Source organism: Lactuca saligna, chromosome 2 (assembly GCF_052625555.1).
Source record: "Lactuca saligna cultivar CGN05327 chromosome 2, ASM5262555v1, whole genome shotgun sequence".
Taxonomy (NCBI): domain Eukaryota; kingdom Viridiplantae; phylum Streptophyta; class Magnoliopsida; order Asterales; family Asteraceae; genus Lactuca; species Lactuca saligna.
The window spans coordinates 40057663-40076208 of NC_136418.1; the positions used below are offsets into that span (position 1 = coordinate 40057663).

The 18546-nt window shown below is 31.2% G+C and overlaps 1 protein-coding gene and 1 pseudogene across 2 annotated transcripts; both read left to right on the forward strand.

The window, feature by feature from the left end:
* The first annotated feature begins 10048 nt into the window (after window positions 1–10048).
* LOC145030884 (FKBP-like peptidyl-prolyl cis-trans isomerase family protein) lies at window positions 10049–13831 on the forward strand. 2 transcript variants are annotated; one of them, XM_078979324.1, is made up of 10 exons: window positions 10049–10234; window positions 10318–10473; window positions 10725–10780; window positions 10873–10928; window positions 11495–11552; window positions 11920–11994; window positions 12418–12507; window positions 12617–12694; window positions 13408–13448; window positions 13550–13831. In XM_078979324.1, the coding sequence occupies exons 1-10, from the start codon at window positions 10075–10077 to the stop codon at window positions 13575–13577; spliced, it is 798 nt and encodes a 265-aa protein (XP_078835450.1). In that variant the 5' UTR covers window positions 10049–10074; the 3' UTR covers window positions 13578–13831. The 2 variants fall into 2 exon arrangements, with proteins under 2 accessions (XP_078835450.1, XP_078835451.1); XM_078979325.1 differs by having other exon boundaries at window positions 10050–10234; window positions 10318–10458.
* Window positions 13832–16160: 2329 nt separating this feature from the next.
* LOC145030886 (wall-associated receptor kinase-like 20 pseudogene) lies at window positions 16161–18320 on the forward strand (annotated as a pseudogene).
* The last annotated feature ends 226 nt before the right edge of the window (window positions 18321–18546 follow it).

Here is an 18546-nt window from a genome sequence, read left to right on the forward strand (position 1 = left end):
AAATTGTAAAAGTTGCAAAAAGTTTGGGCTTTAACCGAAAAACACTTTTCTGGAAGGGCTGAAACTACCAAAGAATAAGTTTTGAGCTAAAATATCACTTGAACATGTCTATGGGTCAAAAGTGTCAAGAAAATGGTTTAAGGGCTTAAAATGTCTTTTTTTATATAAAGGACTAAAATTGTCATTTTTACTAAAGAAGGGTTGAAAGGGTTCAAACCAATATTTTTGAGTCAATTATTTTATTTTTTGGATATTGAGTTAAAAACACCAAACTACAACTTACGAAAATAGAAACACGAATATATATGTAATTCTAAATATCGTTGTAAGTAACCAACCGACCTCATGTCGTTACGAATATAAAAATCAATCTTTCCGACAATTATGCAATACCTAAAACAATTAAATATTCAAATCTTTGGGCTTGAAAGTTCCAATCATGCTTGTTGGGCCTTTGTGACCCATTAACATGACTTTGGGCCTAAAGGATATTAATAAATGTTATTGGGCCTTCTATGACCCAATTTCATATTTAAAGGACCCTCAATGGCTTTTAAGTGCTATTGGGTCTTAGTGGCCCATTAGCATTGCTAGTAAGGTCCAAGTAAATCAAATGTGAAATGGGCCAACGTGCCCTTCGTATACCCAATATCCATAAATAATACGTGGGATTAGTAGGACCTTGTAATCCTTTTCTCCTCGTTTATTAGGCCTACCTTCATTTCAGTAAACATATACAGGTCGTTAATCAATGGTAATCAAATTCATGTTAGATTCAGTGAGTAATAGCGGGCGGCACCTATATGGGTCGTCTGTACTCTATAGTTATAATCAAAGTCTCATGGAGGGAGAGCGAGAGTTTGTTTATAGATCTATACGGGGGTGACTCCCCCACACCTCAACTTTTCGCTACAGTTAGACTCGGCCAGTCTAGGGTGACAAATTCTTAAGATCAATTTCGGCATTCATTCGAATGCCAAGACAGGCGAACTAGTCATTATCATGCATGGTTATAACGACTCACATAAACAATTCTAATACTATCCGAGTAATCAGGGAAAAATCATAATCATTCGTTGTGACTGTTTAACAATTTGAAACAATTATATCTTCTGATCGGAAAACATTAGGTTTTTCGAGGAAATCAACACCATTCATTTGTACTTTTCAATAACTATAATGCAAAACTTTTCATTTATACACGCTTTGAAATCATTCATGCATAAACCTATGGATCTTCACACTTTGGTACAAACAATTGTCTTTTTCAGAAAATATCGGATTTTCTGGGTTTTATAAACTACACAAAACATTTTCATAACAACCATGATTATGAACTCACCAACATTCCATATGTTTACGTTTTCAAAATAACTTGTATTCTCAGGTAACATGTAAGCTGAGGAGTAATACCAAGTACGTTAAGGTGTTATGCTTTTGAAAACTATGAAACAATTTATGTTATGGATATGCAATGTTTAAACAATGTACTTGATGTGAACAATGTCAGTTGTAATATATTGATGCATGGTGATGTTTATGTTATTATTCATGTATATTCATGGTGATGATATTCAATTTAAGTCACGCGAGCCCTCGGACGTTTCCGGCGTCTGGTTCGAGGGTGCGACAGGTTGGTATTAGAGCTCTATTTATAGTGAACTGACATATCTAACCACACATTGATATGCAACTATAAACCAAAGAAGGAGGGTGAGACACTACAGTTGCAATCACTGGACACAACAACCGAGATCACAGGGGGGCTGCTCCCCTTGACCCCCAACCCATACAAGGGGAAACTCCACCTTGACCATAACCCTCTCTTTTGGGATCCATGTTTGGTCTCTACAACATAAATAATATGAAATAGAATATCAAGACCCCAGAACTCTAATATTAATGGTGGTAACATAGTTAAAGTAACTACTATTTTGCAATGTAATATAATCTAGCAGGCAAGCCAATAAGTAAAGAAGTAAATTTAACTATTACATTGATTGAATTTAATACAACTATAGAATACACATTAGACAAAACTGGAAAAAATGGTCCCTGTGGTATGTATTTTTTCTGAGGTTTGGTCCAAACCTCAACTTTTTTGTATTGGTGGTCCTTTTGGCCTTGTTTCGATGCGTATTTGGTCCCTCGGTAAACTGAAATGACTATAATTCCCATCATGTATTTATTTTTCATTTTTTAATTTAATATATATTTATCTATTTTAATAATTAATAAATAAAGAGAGGGATCACCCTCTCTCTCTCAACACACACACATATAGATGACTAGATGAAGATTTGGGTATGAACTAAATGATGATTAGGTTCACGTTCAACACATGCGAACACAAGGATTGATAACGAATTATAGAGGCTATTACCCTAGATTTAATTCGATAATAAGAACAAAATGATAAATCGATCCAAACAGTGGGTGCAAATGAAGAACACAATGGAGAATAAAAACCATCGAATCGGCAATTAAGAATAGGTTCATCCAGAAGTTAAAAATGATTGATGATTAATGAGATAATAAGGATCGATTTACACAACATGAACGATTGTATCAGTGACTATATGCAAAACATTCAACTCTACTTCTCTTTCCTTTGTTCTAAAACCTACAACTCAAACCCAACAACCTTTAATTATGACTCAAAATTCACATGTACACATACTGAAAATTAAAAACTGTAAACATATTAGATAAAAGGTTTTGAATATAGGATATATCTTGTTGTATAGATAGATCCTAATTATAAGGGATAATTGTTATCTTGTAATCATAATTGTCTATATATATATATATATATATATATATATATATATATATATATATATATATATATATTCAATCAATCCCACTATGATACGTTACGCCAAACTCTATGTTTTACTTGGTATCGGAGCCAAGATCTCACGCTCCAAACAAAACCTACCTTCCATCTCCGGTTCTTTAGTCTTCCTCGCCAAAGGATATATCTACAATGTCTGCTCCCGTAAAATCTTCCACCATTTCTACTGCTATTTCATGTAAGTTAACTCGCACCGATTTCTTACTATGGAAAGCTCAAGTTGTTCCTATATTATGAGGTGTTCATCTCTTTGGACATCTTGATTGAACCATACCTGCTCCTCCGGTAAAGGTAACTACATGAATTGGTGATACTGCCAAGGAATCGCCAAACCCAGACTATGGTACATGGGCTATTCAAGATCAGGTTGTGGTTGGAGGCCTGCTTTCCTCGATGACAGAAGAGGTTCTCCCTCAACTCATCTGCTGCACTAATACTGCAAAGGAATTGTGGACAACCCTCCACACCATGTTTTCTGCACAACATTGAGGAAACTCTATTCAGATTCGTACTCAACTATCCACAACAAGGAAAGGAGACATGAGTGCAGCCGAGTATTATCAAAAAATGACAGGTTTCACCGACACCATGGTAAACATTGGTCAACCTATGGGTGATGAAGAAGTGATTGGTTAAATACTAGCCGGCTTGGGTCCTAGACACAGTGATCTTTTCACTACTATTATTGTTCTAAGCAATGAGCGGAAGGTAACTCTTCCAGAGTTCTACTCTTATTTAATTTCACATGAAGCACAAGCAGCCTCTATGAACACTACAGTGGAGTATACTTCATCAGCCAACAATGCCACTAGTCATGAACCCAATGCCCCTCGTCGCAACAACAATAATGGGCATAATAACTCCAATCAGCAAAATAACTATCGTGGTGGCAGTGGCCATGGACGTGGTCGCGGACGTGGCAGAAATAATGGTAACCTACATTGTCAGGTATGTAGCATACCAGATCACACTGCATTGAACTGTCGTAACAGGTTCAATCATGCATATCAAGCTGAGGAGTATCGTAGTGGAAATTGTGTGACCACAGGAGGTTACAACCCAGAATCAAGCTGGTACATTGATACGGGAGCAACAAATCACCTTACAAGTGATCTTGATCGTCTGACTATTCAAGAGCGCTACCATGGGAAGGGTCAATTTCAAGTACCAAATGGAGCAAGTTTGTCAATTTCTCATATTGGTCATTCTATAATTCCCGGTTTAGGTCGATCTCTTGCTATCAAAAACATCTTACATGTCCCTAATATCAACAAGCATCTTTTATCTGCTCATAAACTCACTTCTAATAATAATGTTTTCATTGAGCTTTATCCTAATTGTTTTTTTGTTAAGGACATGGTCACGAAGAAAACGATTCTACTCGATAGAAGCAAAGGAGGTCTCTATCCAGTACCAATGAATCGCTCTTTTTCTAGTAATTCTTCAAAGTCTGCGTCAAGTGTTAAAGTCTAACCATCTTAATGGCATCGGCGTCTCGGTCATCCTGCTCCAACAATTGTCAAGTCAATTCTGAAGTCAAATAAATTAGAATGTGTCTATAATAACGAGTCAACTATTTATGATGCTTGTCAGTGTGCTAAGAGTCATAAACTTCCTTATAGTCGTTCTGTTCGTGTAACTACTTCTCCACTTGAATATTATATTAGTTTTTAAATATTATATTAGTTTTTTAGATGATTTTAGTCGTTATAATTGGATCTACCTTATTAAAACTAAGTCTGATGTTGAGCAAATTTTTTACAATTTTCAAAATCATGTTGAGCGATTGTTAAATACTAAAATTCGTGCTATTCAATCTGACTGGGGAGGTGAATACCATAGACTTCATAAATACTTTCAAAACTCAAGAATCACTCACCGAGTGTCGTGACCTCACCGAGTGTCTCAACCAGCTTGGCATACCGCTCTGGAGGCTGAATTTGATGCTCTTCAGAAGAACAACACATGGACTTTGGTTCCCAGCCCTGCTGGTATTAATGTGGTTGGATGCAAGTGGGTCTTTAAACTTAAACAACACCCTGATGGGTCCATTGACAAAAAAAAACCCCCGTTTGGTTGCACGTGGTTTTACACAACAATATGGTGTGGATTATCAAGATACTTTCAGCCCTGTTGTGAAACCGGCAACCGTTAGTTTGGTTCTTTCTATAGCAGTTTCTCGTGGGTGGCACCTTCGTCAGGTTGATGCCGGTAATGATTTTCTTCATGGGTTTCTAAATGAGGAAGTCTATATGTAGCACCCTCCTGTTTTTGAGGATTCCAAGCGACCCCAACATGTGTGCAAACTAAACAAAGCACTTTGTGGTCTTAAACAATCACCAAGAGCCTGGTTCTCTCGGCTTAGTGACAAACTGTTCACTCTTTCTATTTCATCAAGGTGACACTACTATCTATATGCTCGTTTATGTTGATGATATTGTTATTGTTGGTTCCTCTCAACAAGCAGTCGATCACCTACTACGTGCCTTATCTTCCTCATTTCCTCTCAAAGAACTTGGTCAACTTCGCTATTTCTTGGGAATTTAATTCGCTCACAATTCAGGGGGAATTATCTTGATGCAACACAAATATGCATATGATCTTTTAAAACGTGCCAACATGCTGATTTGTAAAAGTGTTTCAACTCCCATGTCAGTGATTGAAAAGCTTTCCCTTAACTATGGAACTCCACTAAGTGATGATGAAATTTTCAAATACAGAAGCATGATAGGAGGTATGTAGTATCTCACCCTAACACGACCAAATATTTCTTTTGTTGTAAATAAGGTGTTCCAATACCTCTCGAAACCTACAAATGTACATTGGGAGGTAGTAAAACGAATATTAAGATATGTTAAAGGCACGACAAATATAGGTCTTCGCATCCAGAAATCCAACTCTACACTTTTGAGTATATTCACAGATGCGGATTTGGCAGGCTGCTTATACTATCGAAGGTCTATTGGAGGTTTTGCAGTATTTTTCGACCCAAATTTCATTTCATGCAGTTTAAGGAAACAGCCCACAGTGTCTCGGTCCAGCACAGAAGCTGAGTACAAGGCTTTAGCTAATGGTATAGCAGAAGCTATATGGATACAATCCTTACTTAAGGAGCTTGGTATTCGTCAAATGTGACCACCTGTGTTATGGTGTGATAACTTGGGGGCTACGTACTTAACGGCTAATCTAGTTTTTCATGCACGAACCAAACACATTGAAGTTGATTTTCACTTTGTTAGAGAAAAGGTGGCAATGGGTGCTCTTGATGTTCATTTCAGATCCTCAAACGATCAAAATGCAAATAGATTTACAAAGCGAGCAACACGCAATATGTTGGATTGTCTCAGGCACAATCTGAACCTAGTCGCACAATCTGAACCTAGTCACAGTTAAGATTGAGGGGGAATGTAAACAAATTAAGTAAAAGGTTTTGAATATATGATATATCCTGTTGTATAGATAGATCCTAATTATAAGGGATTATTGTTATCTTGTAATCATATTCGTGTATATATATATATATATATATATATATATATATATATATATATATATATATATATATGGGAAAATGGAATATACATTACAGCCCCACCTAAACTTAGGTACTAAACCTCTTGAAAATACATTGTTTTACTATATAAAGATTACGGTTAATGGATTCACGATTAATAATTCAAGATGTAAATTCAAGATCGACACAATTGGGTTTAGGGTTTAGGGTTTAGGTTTAGGTTTTAGTAATGTTCACCTGGGTGAAGTAATAAACGATAATGGAGGAAAGAAAACAGAGACGGTTAAACGATAATGAGAGAAAGAAATGTTATGGAGGATGATATATTTACTAAGTGAAACCAAACCGGGTATATTTAGCAAGTTAAAACGACATATTTTAGAGGTTTAGTACCTAAGCTTAGGTGGAGCTGTAATGTATCGAGAGTTGGGGGAGGGAGAGTAAATGTTCTTCTTATGTGTGTATGAGAGAGAGAGAGGGAGAGAGAGAGGATGAGGCCTAATGTTTATTGATAATAAAATATTAAATTAAATTTAAAAAAATGTATCGAGAATTTAGTCTTTTCAATTTTCAAAAGGACCAAAACCACAATCAAAGTAGACCAAGAAAACTATAAAGCCTGAAAAGTCAAAGTTTGGATCAAACCTAAAAAGTTGTTATCTACCAACATTCATGTAATGTATCAAAGATATCACCAAGTCTCTTATACCTAAAACCGACACTTAGGCCTTGTTTTTGCCTTTATCGTTATACCCCCTTTTGTTATCATTTGAAATTTGCATCATAATGACACATACAATATCACTTGTAATATATGCATAATTTAAATAACATAAATATTGAAACCAACAATATAATATATGCATAACAAGATTTAGGTTCACCTAAGTGTAATCATAAAATAACTATATTTCAATACTAAAATAATATTTTTACTTCTATTTATATTGTTATGTCTTTAACTTTTAACATATTATAGTTAATTTATTAGATTTAATACGTTGTTGTATTTAAACCATTATCAATTTAAAGCTACAACTTTTGAAAAAGTTTGGACAAAATACTTAAACTGTTAATTTAAATATAACATTACAGTGTCAACTTAAATATAAATTTCAGTTTCATTGAAAAAACCCAATGAATATTTTGTAAATAGTTAAATGTGATAAATTGCAGTGCTAAATGCAAAAACTAAATTATAATCTCAATTTAAATAAAATATTTCATAAAGATATTTATATAATCGTTAAAAATTTTCAAATAAGTAGCTTAAAATTACTTACAATAACAATAGTTAAAAATAACTCTATATAAATGAATATATTGTTATCTTTAAAATCAAAAAAACAATGTCTCATGTTTTACTTAATTATAATGATAGAAATTAAAACGTTAAGAAAATAAATTTTATAAAATTAATTAACAATAACAAAACTATAAATATCATTAAGGCATATATTATATTTAATTTTATTCATGAGTAACTCGCGAGTAGAAGTCATTCAAAAGGTTGACATTATACAATTATAATAGATGTATATATTATCATATAATTCAAAATAATCAAATATATTATATCAATTTAGTATACGAATTATTATATCAAATTTAAAAACGACGTTATTGTTATAATTAATAAAACATATATTTGTAAAGATTTGAACTATATAGGTGTTTCTGTGCAACGCGCAGACATTCGCCTAGTATACTTATAAATGAAACATTTTTTTTCCTTTCACCACATTTATTTGAAACTCCCATTCATTTTTCCTTTCACCACATTCATTTCAAGCTCCCATGACTTTTCAATTTCTTTTTAATAATCATTATCATTATATACTTATAATGGAAACATTTTTCCTTTCACCACATTAATTTGAAACCCCCATTTATTTTTCCTTTCACCGCATTCATTTGAAACTCCAATGTGTTAATTTAAATATAACATTACACTATCAACTTAAATATAAATTTCAATTCCACTTAACAACCCAATGAATATTTTGTGAATAGTTAAAAGTGATAAATTGTAGTGCTAAATGCAAAAACTACATTATAATCTCAATTTAACTAAAATATTTGTTAAAGATATTTGTATAATCGTTAAAAGTTTTCAAATAAATAGCTTAAAATAACTTAACATAACAATAGTTAAAAATAACTTTATATAAACGATTATATTGTTATCTTTAAAATAAAAAAACAATGTCTGATGTTTTAAATAATTATAATGATAGAAATTAAAACGTTAAGAAAATAAATTTTAAAAAATTAATTAACAATAACAAAAACTATAAATAATATTAAGCCATATATTATATTTAATTTTACTCATGTGTAAATAAGGTTAAATAAATAAAAAACTTAAAGTGTAATCATATATAAACTAAATTTCAATATTAAAAGAATATTTTTTTCTACTTATAAATTTATGTTTTTAACTTTTAATATATTATACTTAATTTATTATGTCTAATATATTGTTGTACATAAACCATTATCATTTTAAAGCTATAACTTTTGAACAATTTGTATAAAATACTTAAATTATTAATTTAAATTTAACCTTATAGGATCAACTTAAAATGTAAATATTAGTACAACTTAAACAACCTAAAGAATATTTGTAAATTATTAAAAGTGATAAATTATAGTGTCTTTCTAATAATGACTTCAAATTGGTTAATAAGGTTAAGTAAGTATCAAACCTAAAGTGTAATCATAAATAAACTAAATTTCAATATTAAAATAATATTTTTATTTCTACTTATAAAGTTATGTTTTTAACTGTTAACATATTATATTTAATTTATTAGATTTAATATGTTGTTGTGTGTAAACCATTATCAGTTTAAAGCTACAACTTTTGAACAATTTCGATAAAATATTTAAATTATTAATATAAATATAATATTATAGGGTCAACTTAAATATAGATTTCAGTTCCACTTAAAAAACCCAAATAATATTTTGTGAATAGTTAAAAAGTGATAATTATAGTGCTAAATATAAAAACTAAATTGTAATATCAATTTAACTAAAATATTTGTTAAAGATATTTTTATAATCGTTAAAAATTTTCAAATAAATAGCTTAAAACAACTTATAATAACAATAGTTAAAAATAGCTCTATATAAATGATTATATTTTTACCTTTAAAGTAAAAAAAATTGTTTGATGTTTTAAATATTTACAATGATAGAATTTAAAACGTTAACCAAATAATTTTTAAAAAATTAATTATCAATAACAACAATCATAAATAACATTAAACCATATATTTTATTTAATTTTATTAATGAGTAATCTACAGATAAAGGTTATTCATAAGATTGAGATTATGCAGTTTTAATAGATATATATTATTATATAATTCAAAATAATTAATATATTATATCACTTAGTATACAAATTATTATATCAAATTTAATAATAATATTATTGTTATACATAAAAAAAAAACATATTTTAGCTATATAGATACTTCTAAGCAATCTAAGAAAATTGGCCTAATAAACTAATAAAAATAAACAATAAACTATTTTTTCCCAAACACCCAACTATTATATAGCACTAAAATTATTATTATTATTATTATTATTATTATTATTATTATTTGTATTTTATTTTTTTTTAGACCACAACAAATGTGGATGATATTCACGATACTATCCTAAATTCCTAATCTCTTCTCATAGTTTCATGCATACAAACGCACAAACACCACTTCAAAAAAATCCCAAAATTTTCCTTCGTTCTTCCCAATTCGTAACACTCACCTCCAATACTCCCATGGAACTCTCTCTTTACCCCTATAAACCATCTCTCCTTACCCCTTCTTTGTCCTCCATTACCACTTCAAGTAAGTATATCCACCTATCCTATTCGCTTTCTTTTATAATTGATTATGTCTATCTGTCTCAGGAGTTTCCCTTTAATTTGCAGAAAAGGGATCGCCCCATAAAATTAGGATTGCATTCTCATGTAATTGCTCATCATCTTCGTCAGAAGCTTCTGTCGCTACAGATGCACCATTTTTTCAAATTGAGGGGAGGAGAGCGTTCATGAATTGTTTTCTTGCCACAGGTTTTGCTTTATTCAGTAAATTACTTCTCTTTTTCCTTCACATTTGTGATACTGATATCATTTCCCTTAAAAAGATGAGCAATTAATTAGGGTTTTAATTTGCATATAGAACCCTAAATCTGGTTTCTCAATTGATTTGGTTATTAGCATCAGAATGTAACCCTATCGATCGATTATTTAAGGAGGGGTAATATAGTAATTTAAGGTTTTTCTTAACTTATTGTTTATGTGCCTAATGCTTGAAAATTAATTTCTACAATGAACAGCTGCTGGTTTTTGTGTCACTGGTGTTGCTGATGCTGTTAGTACAAGTAGAAGAGCTGTGAGATCTTTATTAATTATATATAAATTAATTAATTATATACACAAAATCATTTAATACAATTTATAAAAGTTTTATTATCTTTATTGCAGCTTAAGGGAGCAAAAGTGCCTGAGAGTGAATACACAACCCTTCCCAATGGGCTAAAGTTAGTAACTTATTAACTACAAACAACAATTAATTTCCATTTTTGGTTTAATAACAAGTTTTATAATAATTTATAATTACTAAACTAAATAGCTAAAAAAGAAATGGGTCGAAAGTTGCCGAAAGTGTATTCAAATGCTTAATCGTGTTATTATTTAGATTTTCATTTTGTATTATAGCTTTTGTGAACATATTAAATTCATTAATTATTTATCAAGTAAAAATAAAATAAAGGGTTCATTAGCTTTTGTGAACATATTAAATTCAATTTTGTATTATAGCTTTTGTGAACATACAAAAACTAAAATCGCTAATTTAGAAAAATGTCTGAAATTGTTTAAATGGTTCAATTAAAAAAAAAAGTACTATTGGTCAAAGTCAAACCGCAAGATTACCTAAAATTTAAGTTTCTTTTCCTATGAAATTTGCCCAAATATTAACAAAACTTGTTGGTGGGTCAACCCGACCCATTATAACCAATTACACAACACGCCCATTTTTCCGCTTCCGTTTATTATTGTCAAAATTAATTAAAAACAATTAATATTGTAAGTTAATTTTGTTTAGGTACTATGATTTGAAGGTTGGAAATGGAGTTGAAGCTGTAAAGGGATCTCGGGTTGCAGTACGGTTTGTGTCCCAATTTTATATTTTTATCTCTTATTACAAACTTTATATATATATATATATATATATATATATATATATATATATATATATATATATATATATATATATATATATTCAAATTTTTTCTACGTATATGGTAATTATACATTATTTGTTATCATCTGTAAGGAAATGTATCTATGTTGCTAATATGAGTAATGAATTGTATGTAAGTTGCTATTATATGTAAAGAAAATATAACAGGTTGTTTGATATGCCTCTCACTGGGTCTAACTCGTCAGACTGTTTGATACCACACTTAGCAGCTTCTGACTCAGTCAACAACTATCAAAAAACCTCTAAGTCAGACACTGATGTTGTAGGTACACTATGTTGCTAAATGGAGAAACATCACTTTTATGACAAGTAGACAAGGGATGGGTGTTGGTGGTGGAACGGTAAGGAGAGTTAAAATCTAAATTCTAAAAAACTAAATGCAAGAAATAGCAATGTACTTTCATTTCATTTTTTTTTTTTGAAAAATCTACCTGATTATAGGAAGAAATGAAAGTAGAATGTTGCAATAAAAAAGTCATATAACAAAAAAAAATCATTATATTTAATGCAGTTTTATGGTTTTAAGTTTTAACGACTATTACTTTAATTTTCCAATCAAACCATAAAAGTTATAAATTATTTTCCAAAATAACGATTGTTCTGAATTTATTTTTTATACAAGATCGGAAATATGGCAAAATGATGGTATAAATAAAAACAATCAATTCATTATTCATGTTTCTTGTTACTTCTACTTTTGGATTTACGTTAATAAATATTAGTCAAATGAAAAATGTTGACCGAATTTCATTATATTTTTTCAGCCTTACGGGTTTGATGTTGGTGAATCTGAAAGAGGAAATGTCCTTAAAGGGTTAGATTTAGGTGTCCAAGGCATGCGAGTAGGAGGACAGGTACCCTAAACTTTCAGCAATTGTCAAAACCAGCCCCTGTAGTGTTTATCTAATACCAAATGCCCCCTGGATTTTGAATATTTGAATATTTGATCTATAATTCTTGTAGCGACTACTGATTGTACCCCCAGAACTTGCTTATGGAAGCAAAGGTGTGCAAGAAATTCCTCCAAATGCAACCATTGAGGTATGACTACTAGTGTGAAATGACATAAATGCCCTTATCATGATGTGAAAAGTTAAAGTTGGTGGATATCTTTATCTTGTGGTCACTTATTTCTGTGTGTATCGGATTCACTAGGGACTTTATTCACATCTTGATTGGCGTGGGTCCCTTTTGAATAATAGCAATGTACTTTCATTTATTTCAGTTATTATTATTAGTTTTTTATAGGAAAAATTAAAGAAAATCTTTTTGTTTTTGACAATTTTGTGGTTTAACCACTTATACTGTATTAAATCATAAAAGTTTATGACATTTTTCCGATTTAACGATTTTGACTGTATTAAATCCAAAATGGTTCATTTAGAAATTTACCCATATTAAACTTTTAAGCTTTAATTGAAAAATATTTGTATTAATTGTTAAACTGTGAAACTATAATTTACCCTTTTTTGTACCAACATTCTTTTTACAAATATATTTTTATCAATCCATTATTACACCGATAAAATTTGCTTTGTATTTGGATAAAATTGTTATAATTGGGTAGATTACTAATTGTAATATGTTATAATTAACAAATATTTGAAATTAATTTAACCCCATTTGAACAATCATTCTACATATTCCATATAATATCCTTTCCTCCACTTTTCCCTAAATTAATTTTCAGTTTCTTCAATCTTTTTTTGTAACGAAAGTTTTTTTTTTTTTTTTTTTTTTTTTAAACAATGCAGATAGATATTGAATTATTGTCCATCAAACAAAGTCCATTTGGGTAAGTATAAAGTATTAAATTACTCAAAAAAACGTTATTTCCCTTGCAATAAAAAATCAAAATACTTATAATTAATCTCTATGTGAATTTATCTGATGTAGGACTCCTGTCAAAATAGTTGAAGGGTAACATGAATATTCTATATTGCCTTTTGTTGTACAACGAGAAGATCAGAGGATGACACGTGTCATGATAAAAATTGGAATATTATTTATATCACTTTCTTCGGGACCATGAAGCTGCTTTTTGTAGGTTCTTGGACTACCATTACTTTTCTACTACGTGTCATATTTTTTGTGATTTTAGATCTTGTAAAATGGTGTTTCATGGAAGGTATATAATAATAATATAATAATAAACCGTAATGCAAGAACTTTTGTCAATTACATAGATATTCATATTCTACTTTTATGTCGATTTTTCACAGATTTGTAGCGATATGGATTTATTTTTGGGAAAATGACTTATAAATCCAATAAGTTTTCAAACCATTCAAAAAACCCTAATTATGTTTTGTGTGTCCACGAAAACCAACGAATTTAACATTTTGTCTAATAAGTCAAACTACCTTATACTTTTTGTTCAATTCTTATTAGAGTATTAGAGTCAACCGGTTAATGAAAGTCAATGAGTGACATGGCTTAAAACAAGGGATTAGATATCAGGAAAATGAATTGTATGACCAACGAAGTTTCGAAATTGTTCAAAAATCTCGATCATATTTTGTCTGTTCAAAAAAATCTAATGAACTTAACCTTTTGTCTAAAAAACTCAATGAACTTACTTTTTTATTCAATTCTCATTAGAGACAACCAGATTAATTAGGTATATATTTAGTTGGCAAATGACACGACATTATATTTAATAACATGTGATAAACGGATTAAAATTGCCCTTTATATATCAATTTAGGGCTTGGAGAAAGAAAAACTAATGACTTTTGTGTTCGATCTCTTGTAGTGGTTACTTTTTCTTCTTCCTCTCAATCGTTGATGTTCAACTCAAGATCTACAAATAAGATATTTGATGATGCAAATCCTTGTAGAAATGTAGAATGTGGACACCCTTCTTGATTTTGACATCTAGAACGGAGGATCATCGAGAGAAAAAGTTTAAGGATTGTCTGAACAAATGAATAAATGTAGTTGAAAGCTTTGTTATGTCCATCTTATATGTATTTGTTTGGTTCCTTCGAAAACAAGAACTTATTTGATTTATTATCTTAATAAGTTCTTGTTTTTTGAAGGAACCAAACACATAGATCGAAGACGGACTTGATAAAATGTTCACTCACACTTACTTATCTGTTCGAACATGCCCTGAATTTTTTTCTCTACATGATCCTCCGTTCTAGATGTCCAAATCTGAGAAGGACCTCTATATCCACAAGAATTTACATATCAAATATATTTTTTGTAGATCTTGAGTTGGACATCAACGAGCGGAAGAAAAAGAAGTATCCACTACAAGAGATTGAACACAAATATAATCGATATATATATATATATATATATATATATATATATATATATATATATATATATATATATATATATATATATATATAGGGTAATTCTAATATGTTTATTCCATGTCATTAAATATAATATCATGTTATTTGTCAACTAATTGTATACCTAATGAATTTGATTGTTTCTAATGATAACTGGATAAACACGTATGTTTTTTTTAAAGGTTAATTTTGTTGGGTTTTATGAACATACAATGATTGAGGTTTTTGAACGGTTTTGAAACTTTATTGGTCTTACAAACCATTTTTCTATATTTAATTCCATGTCCTAAGTGATGTTATTAGTTGATTTTCATTAGCCGGTTGACCCTAATGAGAATCGAACAAAAATATAAGTTAGTTGGGTTCTTTTAGATAAAATGTAAGTTTGTTGGATTTTCTTAAGCTGATAAAATATAATTTAGGTTTTTCGAATGAGAAATTAAATTGATTTCTATTTTTTATACCTACAAATGTTCTTACCCAATAAATTATAATAAGTGTCATCATTCAATATTTTTTTAACTAACTCATTAAGGTTATATTATGAATATATTAAATAAAATAAAATTAAATGATGATTTGTCATAATTTTACTGGGTAGAAATAATTATAAACATAAAAAATAAAAAATAATTTAATTTCTCTTTTTAAATGGTTTGTAAACGTTATTCGGCTTATAAATCATTTTCCTTTTATGTTTCACCATTGAAACGCGTTTGGGGAGGGAAAAATAAATGAAGACAAATTTGTCAAAATTAGAACGTTAATGGAAAAGTGATATATTCCTGATTTTTTCTATTAACTCATTGTTTATGTATGTATATAAAAAAAAAAAAAAAAAAGCTAACAGTGATTAGACAGGATGGAACTCAATTAGCTACCTAGGGTTATTTTTTATAATGAAAATAAGTGGGTATTGTTGTCTTTTATACGTACAAACATTCTAGAATGAATCTTTATCGTTCTATTTTTGTGAGTTTCGCCTCATTACATGTAATAAAAAAGGTATCAAATGCAATATGTCATGTCTTGTCATTTGCATTCCTTATTCTAAACATTTCCTCCATAGAAATAATTCATTTGAAGTCCCACACACTTTAGTAGTTTTCAACATAGATTCTTTAAACCACATTTTCATATTTTATTTTATATAAAAAAAAGCCACTTTATTCCAATCTTTTTACCCTTTATTTATCCTTCTATCTTTCACCCCTTTCACACCCATTTCTTTCCAATTTCTCTCTTTCCCTTCAAATCCAAAACCATGACTTTTCTTTTCTTTCTCATTTCCTTCTTCTTCTTCTTCTTCTTCTACTCTTCTTCTTCTCAAAAAATTTGTCCCAATTGTGGCCTCCAAAAAGTCCCATACCCATTAAGCACTAACCCTAATTGTGGCAATCCCGATTACACTCTCAAATGCCATAATCAAAAACTATACTTCAATGCCCTAAATGGAACTTCATATCTTGTCCTCAAAATCAACCCACAAACTCAAAAACTAGTGATCCAAACTCAACCATGGTTACCTAACCAATGTATAACTCAAGATTTCCCGGTTAGCGAAGGACTATGGTTAAACCAATCACTCCCATTCAACATATCATCCCAAAACACCATTTTCATCTTCAATTGTTCCCCTCGTTTACTTGTGTCCCCTCTTAATTGTACTCGGTCAAGTCTTTGTCATGAGTATCTGGAATACTCGGGCAGGGTTGACCCTGCCCGAGTTCTTCAATGTGCAAATACAATCAACCCATGTTGTACTTTCATTGCCGGAGGTCTCCCGTCGGCTTACAAGATCCGGTTGCATTCCTCCGGTTGTCGGGCTTTTAGAAGCATTATAAATTTAGAAAATGAAAAACCCGCAAAAGAATGGGAAGAGGGGGTTGAGATTCAGTGGGCCCCACCGCCGGAACCCGTTTGTAAAACTCAAACCGATTGCTCCGGTGAGTCCAAATGTGAAATTACCGAAAAGGGTATATCCCGATGTATTTGTAACCGACGTTATTGTTGGGATCACGTCCTCGGAGTCTGCTCGAAAAAGGGTATCTCAAAAACCGGGTTTCCGGTCAAGATTTCGATCGGGGTGGTCTTGTTTTTTGTGGCGGCGGTGGTGATGGCCACCGTGACAATCGGAAAATCAAGAAGGATTCGCCGGAAAGCAGAGGTGGCGAAGAAAAGAGAAGAGTTGTTCAAATCGAACTCCGGGATGAAATCCGCAAGAATGTTTACGTTAAAAGAATTAAAGACATCAACAAACGGGTTTTCAAAAGATCGAATTTTAGGAATCGGTGGATTCGGTGAAGTTTATAAAGGCAATCTGCCAGATGGCACGATCATAGCCGTTAAATCTGCAAAAGTAGGAAACATAAAAAGCACACAACAAGTCCTTAATGAAGTCGCGATTCTTTCTCAAGTCAACCACAAGAATCTTGTTCAACTTTTGGGATGTTGTATTGAAGCCGAACAGCCACTAATGATCTATGAGTTCATTTCCAAGGGTACCCTTTATCAACATTTACACAAAGAGTCCTCCAACTTTTTAAATTGGCAATTAAGGGTAAAAATATGTTTACAAACCGCCGAAGCGTTAGCATATCTTCACAATTCGGCTCATACTCCAATTTATCATCGTGATATAAAGTCAACTAATATACTTTTAGATGATGAGTTCAATGCAAAAGTTTCCGATTTTGGCCTTTCGAGACTGGCTCGACCAGGGTTGAGCCATGTATCAACCTGTGCTCAAGGGACATTGGGGTATTTGGACCCAGAGTATTATAGAAACTATCAGTTAACTGATAAGAGTGATGTTTACAGTTTTGGGGTTGTGTTGCTTGAGGTTTTGACTACTAAAAAGGCGATTGATTTTGAGAGAGGGGAAGAGGATGTGAATTTGGCAGTTTATGTGGCTCAACGGGCGGGCACGGTTATGGAGGTGGTGGATCCACGGTTGGTTGGGGAGGAGCCGCCTGGCCCAGTGGTGGTTAGTGTGAAGATGTTTTGTAAGCTTGCTCTTGCTTGTTTGAGAGAGAAGAAAGGGGATAGACCAAATATGAAAGAAGTCTTGCAAGAACTTCAATCTATAGTTGATATTTTAAATCAAGAAGAGGTTTCTAACGAGGAAAGTGCAGTGTCTTTAGGTTGAATTTCGTTTTTGACCTTTAGTTTTTGACTTGTTGAACTTAGTATGGATTTGAGAATCTTTAAGTGAAGTATAATAGAGATGAGAATCCAGAAATGAGTTATCGAGTTTACGCCGTGATATATCTTACTTATTTGGAACGCATGTATTGTTATGTTTGTCTTTGGTTATGTACAAATGATTTCGTGCTTTTGTGTGTATAATGAATATTTATTTGGCTATTGTATTATGAAATTAATTTGTATGATTGTGTAGTATCTACTATTTTGATTATTTTATAGATTGATCTTATTTTACGACTAAAATATTAGTTCTTGATTTGAAGTATGTTGGCGGTCATCAAGGTCAAAATAGTGAAGCAAGACGCTAAATGTAAACCGAACAAAATATGATGATAAATAAATGGAAATTTGTCAAAAGCAGCAATGTTCATTTGTTGA

Coding starts and splice junctions, on each gene's coding strand:
- LOC145030884 (XM_078979324.1), top strand. CDS start 10,075: ATGCATACAAACGCACAAACACCACTTCAAAAAAATCCCAAAATTTTC. Junction 10,929..11,494: donor ACCCTTCCCAATGGGCTAAA/GTTAGTAACTTA, acceptor AATTTTGTTTAG/GTACTATGATTTGAAGGTTG. Junction 12,508..12,616: donor GCATGCGAGTAGGAGGACAG/GTACCCTAAACT, acceptor TAATTCTTGTAG/CGACTACTGATTGTACCCCC.